General features: G+C 30.4%; 1 protein-coding gene across 1 annotated transcript; it reads left to right on the top strand.

The window, feature by feature from the left end:
* The first annotated feature begins 5016 nt into the window (after positions 1-5016).
* Positions 5017-8159, top strand: LOC11415530 (protein PIN-LIKES 7). Its single transcript, XM_003612356.4, has 9 exons — positions 5017-5408; positions 5684-5763; positions 5879-6003; positions 6101-6222; positions 6456-6668; positions 6878-6997; positions 7094-7194; positions 7289-7527; positions 7835-8159. The coding sequence occupies exons 1-9, from the start codon at positions 5271-5273 to the stop codon at positions 7957-7959; spliced, it is 1263 nt and encodes a 420-aa protein (XP_003612404.1). The 5' UTR covers positions 5017-5270; the 3' UTR covers positions 7960-8159.
* Positions 8160-10194: the final 2035 nt, after the last annotated feature.

Below are 10194 nucleotides of genomic sequence, written 5' to 3'. Positions count from 1 at the left end.
TGCACGTAGGAGAATAGAACGGCAAGGTTAGAGAAAGGATATGGGAAAAGAGAGATGGGAGATGGTCTGGGAATAGAAAATAAAAAAATTTAAAAAAAGTGAAATTACCAAAATGTCCTGCCACATAAGGGGTGTACAAAGGGGGTGTGTGGGGAAAAGGGTGTACGCAGATCATTTCTCAAACAAAACGATAAAGGGATAAACTGTCAAAATGACGTGCGTTGTGTTAAACAATTTACAAATGCAATATTTATAGGCAAACACAGTTGATTGATTTAAAATAGATTAGGAAAATCTGAATCTATGGATTGGTTTAAAATAGAATAGGAAGTTTTTTTTTTTTTTAAAGAAAAAATTGAATAGAAAGTTATAAATTGATTGTTTGGTCAAAGTTATAAAAGGTAATTACATTTTCTTTATTTGAAAATATAACATTTACAGTATTATTCATTTCCCTAAAAAGAAAAGTATTATTCATTTGAATTGGAATGAAATAGATTTAATGACATAGGTCAAAAACTAGATACTTAGGGCCTGTTTCTCAAAAACTCTTTTTTAGTTTTTAAAAACTTGAAAATTATAAATTTTTTTGCTAAATTATTTTTTAAAATTACAATTTTGGAAACTGTTTTGAATTTTTTAGTTTTGAAGATTAAAACTAAAACATGTAAAAAGATAACTATTATGAGATGAGAACTTGTATATTTCAAAAACTAAAAACAAAAACTATTTCAAACATGCTCTTATAAATACTTTTTTATAAGAGTTCTTTAAATTTTAAGATGTTTTAGATTGGGACGCTAACCCCTCACCTTACATTTTGTTTATAAAAGAATTTGCTCTTGTGCAAGGAGTAAAATAATTTATTTATAGTGCAAGGAATGATTAAGATATCAAGTGTATAAAATATTTGTTGTAGATATTATTTTATAGAAGTATCCTTATATAATCACATGGTAAATTCTATAGTACACCCATTATATTTGAGTGTACCGATACACTCACTCTTTAAACTCATAGTTAAATGAGTTGTTTTTTGAAGAAAAATATATTTTTTTTTATCATTTATTATAATAACTAAATCTTATTCAACAAGAAATAATTTTTTATTTTTTTAAATTTTTATCACACATAATTGAGAACATTCATTATGTTTTACGATAATATGTAAAAAAAAGTTACTATGATTCTTATAAATAATTAAATGATGTTTTTTATTATGAAATGTTGTTCTATAAAATATAAATATTGACAAATAGTTATTTACTACATAAAAATGATAGTTCATTTATAAAATTAAGAAGCAGGAGTACCGGTACACCTCATTTTATGAGTGTATCGTAAGAGTTTTCCATATAGATATATAAAAGTCATATATATCTTGTAGATGACTAGATGAGAAACGGGAATATATACATATTAGTTTCAATGTTCATCCCATGCATTTGCGTCATTGAGTACATTGGATTTGGTCAAAGTTGGAGAAAAGAAAAGAATTAAATTTTTTTACTCCAACTTGATAGGGGATACCTACCAGTTTCTATATATACCTGTATATAGTTCATATACAGAAGACAATGCACATTTAGGCAAAGCACAGCTGACTCAACTTCCCTGAAGAATACTTCTTTGGCTCAGAGCATCGACTTTCCAGGTTAGTTTCATTACCTCAACCTTCAATGCATATTTTATCAACATGTCAAGTAATGCTTTGTAGTCTAACATGACTAAAGGGAAATTCACTAACATGATTAGTTAAATTAATTTAGTTTGTGAAATAAGTGAATGGTGGATAAACATTAGCGCATTGCGCTATGTTTATACTATGTTTAAAACATATATTACTGTTGAAAATAAGAAAGTGTTGTTTGAATAATCTTACACCACTAATGTCGTTGACATTAGAGATATGAAGTTGCTATTCACGTCCAAAAAGAATATGCTTCAAAGATAATAAATGATCTGTATTTCAGATTATGTTGAAGAAGACTGAGTTAACTCGTACTTAAAGATAGACTTGTGCGTCATATATTATTTATGGAAAATATGACACCACTTAAGGAATTGAAAAATTATTTCAATAAGAAAATCAATAACCTTGTGGTGATAGAAGCACACAATATAATCCCCACATTTTCAATGAGTTTTATTTAGAGTACAAACTTATTCATGAAACAACTACATCTTATTATCCTGAAATGAACGGTAAAGCTGACTTACCGAGCTAGTTGTTTAAATCATGATTAATTTCGATATTGTATCTCATTGGTGAGTGTTTATTATTTGTTTACTATATGCTAAACAGAGTGCTCAAGTTTAAGAACAAAATTTCTACTTATAAAGTTTTGAAGAAAAGACAACCCAACTTGTCTTATTTTTGAACTTGGGATTGTTTGACATAAGTTCAGATTTCGAACCTCAAGTTAAACTTACTAGTAGAGTCTATGAATGTGTATTAATTAGGTATGTTATAAATAGCGAAACATATAGATTTTATGACCTAAATGCTAAAGTGATCATAGAATTAAAAGATGCCGATTTCTATGAAATAAGTACCCCCGTAAATTAAAGAATAGTGGAGGCACTAGTGGAGGTAAATTAAATTCCCCTTGTATATTAATGACTAGTGGGGGCACTACATCTGATCACATTCAAGTAATCATAAATAGTTACGAAAACATCAAATGAGATGTTATAGAACTTTGAAGAGGTAAGAAAGCTAGAATTGCTAAAGAGTATGAACTTGGTTATGTGGTTTATACATTGGAAGAAGATCCATTATGCCTTAAAGAAGCTATATTCTCATTGGATGCTGAATTATGGCAAGAAACAATAAATAATGAAATGAATTCTCTATATTCTAACAAAACATGACACTTAGTTGACTTGCCTCATAGTTGCAAACTAATCAATTGTATTTGGATTTTGGAGAAAGATCAAATAGTCCCTTCAATTATTTATGTCTCTTCAGAATAAATAATATTTATAATCATAGTCTCTTTTCCGGTATAATTATAATGATCTTAAAAAAATATATTCTTCTTCAATTCTTGGAGAAGTTCGACGTTAGAATAAAAGTAACATCATATTTGAGTGGTCATAATATCATATTTGGAGAAGTTAAAAATTAGAATGGTGGTAACATCATATTTGAGTGGTCTTAGCACCATATAAAGTTGTCACAATACCATATTGATTTCAGTATTAAAAGAGTGGTCTTAGTACCATATTTAATGTGTCTTTTGAACGGTTTTCTACAGTGCAGTAATTAACCGCACAATTGTAGTTGAACTTGTTTTATCTTAGAGCGGCGTGATTGGTAGTCTGCCCCGCACAATTTTGAACAGTGCCACAAAATGTCTTAAAAAGAACGACATTGTCCTAACTCAACCTAGTAACAACTTCGGTAGATATTCTCTATCAAAAGAGAATTTGAGAATCCAAATATAACCATTCCTTTCAAATAGTAAAAAGAGTTGAACTTCAAATAATATTAAAAACAAACTAGACTTGTTGGAAAAACCCTCAAAACTAAAGAAAATGCTCAAATAAGGAACGTTGAAGAATCTATGATATGCGTAACCATTCCGACCATTAAAAGCTCAAAAAAAGAACAAATGATCCTGATTCTCAACAAATCTGCAAGCGACCAAAAAAAAAAATCATTATAATCAAAAATATTTCCCCTAAAACTCTTTAAACATTCTGATACAATGAATATAGATATTTTCACAAAAATTTATCATTTAAGTTATTTAAAACACGTATCAAGGACGTTCGTTCATTAGGATTTTCCTTGAATTAAATAGTAACCACACGTCACGTGACACATAAGTTTATACTTTATCCCTTTGTCGTATAACAAAACATTCTCAATCGATCAATATAATATCCTTAAACAAACAATCAATCTATCTATCTAATAATAATAATTAAGTTTTTTCGACAAAAGGACTTAACTGATGGAATAAAGCTTTCAGTTTGGGGGAAGTGTGATCATTCATGATTCATGTGGACTGTGGAATAATAATCACTCTACTCAAAGCTTATCCCTTTTCCCTCTATATTTTCGGAATTCTAGTTCTTTGATAGGCAAATTCTATGGTACACCCACTATATTTGAGTGTACCGGTACACTCACTCTTTAAATTCATAGTTAAATGAGTTGTTTTTTAAAGAAAAATATATATTTTTTTTTATCATTTATTATAATAACTAAATCTTATTCATCAAAAGTGTCAACAAGAAATAATTTTTTATTTTTTTAAATTTTTATCACTCATAATTGAGAACATTCATTATTTTTTACGATAATATGTAAAAAAAGTTACTATGATTCTTATAAACAATTAAATTATGTTTTTTCTTATGAAATGGTGTTCTATAAAATATAAATATTAACAAATAGCTATTTACTACATAAAAAATGATCGTTCATTTATAGAATTAAAAAGAAGGAGTATCGGTACACCTCATTTTGTGAGTGTACCATAGAAGTTTCCTTTTTGGTAACGTGATAAATGATAATATAACATTGTTCAACTATTTTTGTTTCAGATTTGTTCAATGATTAATTTAATAATGAGCAATCAATTATTACAAAATCTTTAGTGAAGGTGGGTAATTAGCTTTGAAAAATAAAGCTAAGGATATATTTTTTTTATCTAAGAAATTAGACTATATTACTAGCTTTAACGTGACTTTGGGTTTATTTTTAAATAAATAAATAATAAATCAATTGTCAACATATAAAATCACTTATATAGTTTTTTTGTTTATTTTAACAGAGCACATTTACAACTTGCAATTGAAATTGTTTTTTTCGGTGTTTGAAGAATTTTTACAATTGATTAAGATTTGATTGGCAATCTCTGACATCATAGAGATCTGGGTAGGATATACTGTCACTGAACCAATAATTTGATTTCCATGCTGTCATTCACGGTTCACCAATGTCGTATTGATTTTAATTTAATATTACGTAGGAATATGCACTTACTTTCATTTTAAACAATCATACACATGTTTTTTTTGTTTTTTTTGGAGAGGATCATACACATGGGTTGGGTTACGATGTCACATTGCTACCAAATTTATGGAAACGTGTGTGTTGGGGATAGTCTTAGTCATTGATTGGTCACGTACCCTATTTCAACATTCATCACAGTATATAATCATTGGTTTGCTAATGATTCATCTCTCTCAGATTGCAGAAATAAATTGAATTTTTAGAGTTCATTTGAAGCATAAGAAGAAAATCAAAATCAAAGATGGGTTTTCTACAACTTTTGGAAGTGGCTTCCATGCCAGTTATTCAAGTCCTACTTATTAGTGCATTGGGAGCTTTCATGGCTACTCAGTATTTCAACAATCTTCTTTCACCAGATTTTAGGAAATCCTTGAACAAGGTAACGGATTCAAGCTAGATTAAATATATTAATCAATTTAAATAAATATAGGGTAAAGCTTATATACGTACATAACATAACACATGTTCAATGTGAAAGAACAGATTTAACAGGACTAATTTTGTAGCATGATGCTAATGGTCGGCCATTGATTTGAGATTTGACGGCCAAGATCAATAAATGTGTCACGCGCATTTACTGTGTGGAATTCAAATGAGATACGAATTGAAAAGTAGTGACTTTTTGGTTTGGTTTTTGGTTTTCTTGTTTTGTAGGTTGTGTTCATTGTATTCACTCCTTCACTCGTGTTTGCAAGTTTTGCAAAGAGTGTTTCGCTTGAAGATATGATATCATGGTACATGTCACTTTTCATTTTCCACTATTGTCAGAAACTAACTCTGATTTTGCTGTCTTTGTCAACAATATCTAATAGATCATACTTTAATGTTGGTTATGTTCATTTAATACAGGTGGTTTATGCCTGTTAATGTTGGACTCACCTTCTTGATTGGAGGGATTTTAGGATGGATATTGGTAAAATTACTAAGGCCTAATTTGAAAGTGGAAGGTCTTATTATTGCTTCATGTTCATCAGGTATATATCATACCATCAAATCAAAGTTAGTTGATATATTATGAAAAACTTCATCTAAAATTATCTGATTTTCATGAATTACTCTTTAATTAATCAGGAAACATGGGTAACCTACCTATTGTAATTATCCCAGCAATATGTAATGAGAAAGGAGGTCCGTTTGGTGCACGCGATGTTTGCCACAGTAATGCACTCTCGTATGCATCTTTCTCTATGGCAGTAAGGCATCATCATCCTATTCATACTTAGAGTTTAAATTTGATACATCATCAGTGTAAAACTAGTTTACAATGTTAACAAATCACAGTCGATCAATATGTTACTTTAAAGTTGGTTATGTTTAAAGTCAAACGTTTTTAATGATATTACAGTCATAATTGATTGCCAAAGTAAAACTTCTTTACACTGACGGTTTATACGAATTAAATCCTCACATTTTGCTTCAATTGTAGCTTGGTGGTATCTTCATATGGACCTATACTTATCAAACTATAAAAAGCAGATCATTGAAATTTAAGGCACTTGAGGCTGCTGAGATCCTAAAGGCACCAAACAAAGATCTTGATGGTAATGCAGATACTCCCCTTCTAAAGGGAAAAGACAATGAAAATACAGCGATTGAAGTGTCACCATCGAGTTATATTGAAGACTCTGAAAGTCAAATTGTAAGACCTCTTGATCTAGATTATGTCTAAACTTTTTTTCGATAGTAAAATATTGGTATATTAGTTGTTATGTTAGTATTTTCTCATTTATCAAGGTTTGAATTCGGGTTCTTCAACTCCTTTAACTCTTATTTCAGATGGTGAAATTTTTGAAATGTCCTTAACTAATATCAGATTATTATGTAATGAATGTTGATCTGAATTTTCAGATTGATGAACAAGATCAGTCAATTGTATTGAAGAAGGAGAAACAATCATTTTTCAATAGAATGATAGAAGTTCTAAGTCATCTTCTAGCAGAACTAATGTCACCACCAGCAATTGCTACAGTTAGTTTCATTTTTCTTGCTTTTTTTCTTATACTTTGTTACATTTGTTTCAAATTTGACACTTACATCACATATTCCTCCATATTCCATGATCAGTTTTTCGGTTTCCTCTTCGGCGCGGTTGCATGGTTAAGAAACCTAATAATCGGTGACAATGCTCCATTTAGTGTTATCCAAGACACTCTTGAATTACTTGGGTATGTACCTTCAATCTTAAATACAAAATAGTCCTTAAAGTGTCTACTTTTTTTCTAACCAAAACAATATTTGTTTAAACTCAACTCTTTCCAGGAATGGAACAATTCCCTGCATCACCCTTTTACTAGGTGGTAACCTCACTGCAGGGTTGAAATCATCAAGTGTAAAACCATTGACACTGATCAGCATCATTATAACTAGGCTTTTCGTACTACCTGTTATTGGATTGTTTATTGTGAAAGCCGTGGCGAGTTTCGGCATTCTCCCAGTGGATCCTTTGTTTCAGTACACTTTGGTGATGCAGTATGCAATGCCACCAGCAATGAACATTAGTAAGTGATTAGATTCCATGCATGCATGTATGTTGTTTTAATATAAGTACATTACTTTTTATTTCATTAGTCATGGATATGTTATAGGATTTAGTTCATATTCACCACTATAAAGATTACGTATACACCGTTAATCAATCATAACGGTCAGATCATTAAAAGCGTCTGACTTTTATCATAACTACTTTTATAAACACTCATTTAACTGTTCATGATTTAGTGACAGTGTAAGAACTTTTATGTATCAAAAATTAAACTCTATATTATTGTTTTTCCTAACTAAAATTTAATGATATATATTATGCAGGTACAATGGCTCAGCTGTTTGATGTAGGAAATGAAGAGTGTTCAGTTATTCTGTTGTGGACATATAGTGCTGCAGCCATAGCTCTCACTTCTTGGTCAACATTTCTGCTCTGGCTATTATCTTAATTGAGCTGCATTCAGCTAATAATGCCGTAAAACAAAATTAAGAGTCTGACATGATTAGTTTTCATGTCCCTCCAAAATTCCTTCATCTTATTCCTACCCATATGAATTTTTGCACCCTTCTATAGGAAAAAATATACTATTTATTGAAAAATGTAAAGTGTATTTTTTATGTAATTGTCCACTAGTCCTGTATTTGAAACAAAATTGTACTATTTTTTTTTTTTTTTCATTTTGATTTCTTGTATTTTTTATATAATTTTATGACAGTGACAATAAGTTAGTAACAATCTGCATCTGATCTGACAGCATTTCACAAGAATAAAGCAACCTATTAGACACCAACTCTACTACAAGGAAAATGAATAAACAAACAAGCAACAATATGAAGAAAATACCCAAAAGACAAACTATTAAGCAAAACTATTGAGATGCAATTGAACTCATAAAGTGAAGGACAACATAAACCATATAAAATGGGCATGTCCTTGTTGCACAAGGCCAATATTTTTCCACCTATCATTGACACAAAAACCCATTGATGGATAATTTAGTCACTATAACAAGCTGTCGTTAAATAATAAAATTTATAGGTTCATCTCCACATGGGCTGTTTCAATTTCTACCGAGCAAGTTCATTGTTTTTAAAGATGTTAAATGGGGGGTGCACATGACATATGATTTGGTTCAACACAAAAGAAATTGACGTTGATAAAATCAGGAATTAGAGATGATTAAGTCATTTTTGTTTCACTTCTCTTTCATTACTTGATAATCGTGTCTAGTTACTACAATTGTTCTCTTAGAATTACATGATTTAACAAAATAGTTATGACCAATGTCTTGGCTCATAACTCTCTTCTTTGATCACAACCTCCTAATATCTTAGTCGAGTCTATAATCATCGAAGGTTTGATCATGCGTTAAACTAAGTATCACAAATGAGATAATACAATGTCTAAAGCTATTATTGATTGAACTCTTAACTTAGGTAAAGTCTCAAACGTTAGGGTTAGTAGCCATTTGATACCTAGATAAATTTATATATTAGTAAACATACAAAAGTCATTGAGAACAAAGATTAACCGAATAAAGACTAATCTTGCAATTGCGTAAAAGAGTACTCTATGGATTATATGGTTCAGGAAACTACGAAGAAGATCATCTACTTGACCTAATCTAAAAAACTCAACAACTTATGATGAAATTAAACATGACTAATATTTATGAAGAATTATACATGAATAGATGATGATGATGTAGAAGCCCCAATCCTGTTTCCAAGTTTGATCTTCAATTTAGATCCTTCATAAATTGTATTCCTCAACATCTTTTCATAAAAAATCGAACGCTAAACCAGTTTTGTCCGTTGCCTTATATAGGAAATTGCAATCCACTAGTTCAGTAACAGACATGTGCGACACACGAGCCTCCTCTGTGTGATGCGCATAAGGTAGTGGCACGTCCATTCCTTTTTTTTCCTCAGCCTGCACGAGGCGTAGCTAGTTCATTCATTTTCTTCACTCTTTGTCCCATTTCTCTTCACTGAAACGTCTAGTGACTATACCCTAAGGGATCCCTTGATACTTCTTCTAAAGAGTACAACATGGCCACATAGTTGCCTGGTTAGGATTAATTGGTCTAGTTTAAAGATCTTCAGTGTAATTCTTCTATTTCATGAACATTTCTTCAACTTATTAGAAAACTCAACTAAAACATTCAAGTACTTGCCTAAAAGATGGCAAAATGTCTTATTAAAATACTGTTATGACAAGGTGTCATCACTCGTTATTAATAATAGTAGAAATTTTTAATGTGGCAACACGTGTTTATATCATACAATTGCATACTTGTGTCAACAATAAGCATCGGTATCCCATTGACTTCCACAACTTAAATCAGCCATAACATTATCAAATGATAATTTGAAGTGGAACTAGGAGTACAAATGAATCACATATGTTAGTGTCAAACACTAATACATGTAAAAACACCTCACACACCTACGGTCAAAAGTGACACTGCTACCAAGCTTTTTAAGCCATCAAATTTCCATTATTGTCTACGAAAGTGAGCATCAAAGGGAACAAAACTTCCTACAAGTTTGAAACCGTAGTTCAAAGAAAGTTATAAACATATAGTTAGGAAGAGATAAAAAAGATGAGTTTCTTTAATTAATATGTTCTTTCTTCCATTCCATTTGAGAAAATGCGCATAGAGCTGGACAAACAGATTAGG

Source organism: Medicago truncatula, chromosome 5 (genome assembly GCF_003473485.1).
Source record: "Medicago truncatula cultivar Jemalong A17 chromosome 5, MtrunA17r5.0-ANR, whole genome shotgun sequence".
Classification (NCBI taxonomy): domain Eukaryota; kingdom Viridiplantae; phylum Streptophyta; class Magnoliopsida; order Fabales; family Fabaceae; genus Medicago; species Medicago truncatula.
This window is presented reverse-complemented; position numbering and strand designations above follow the sequence as displayed.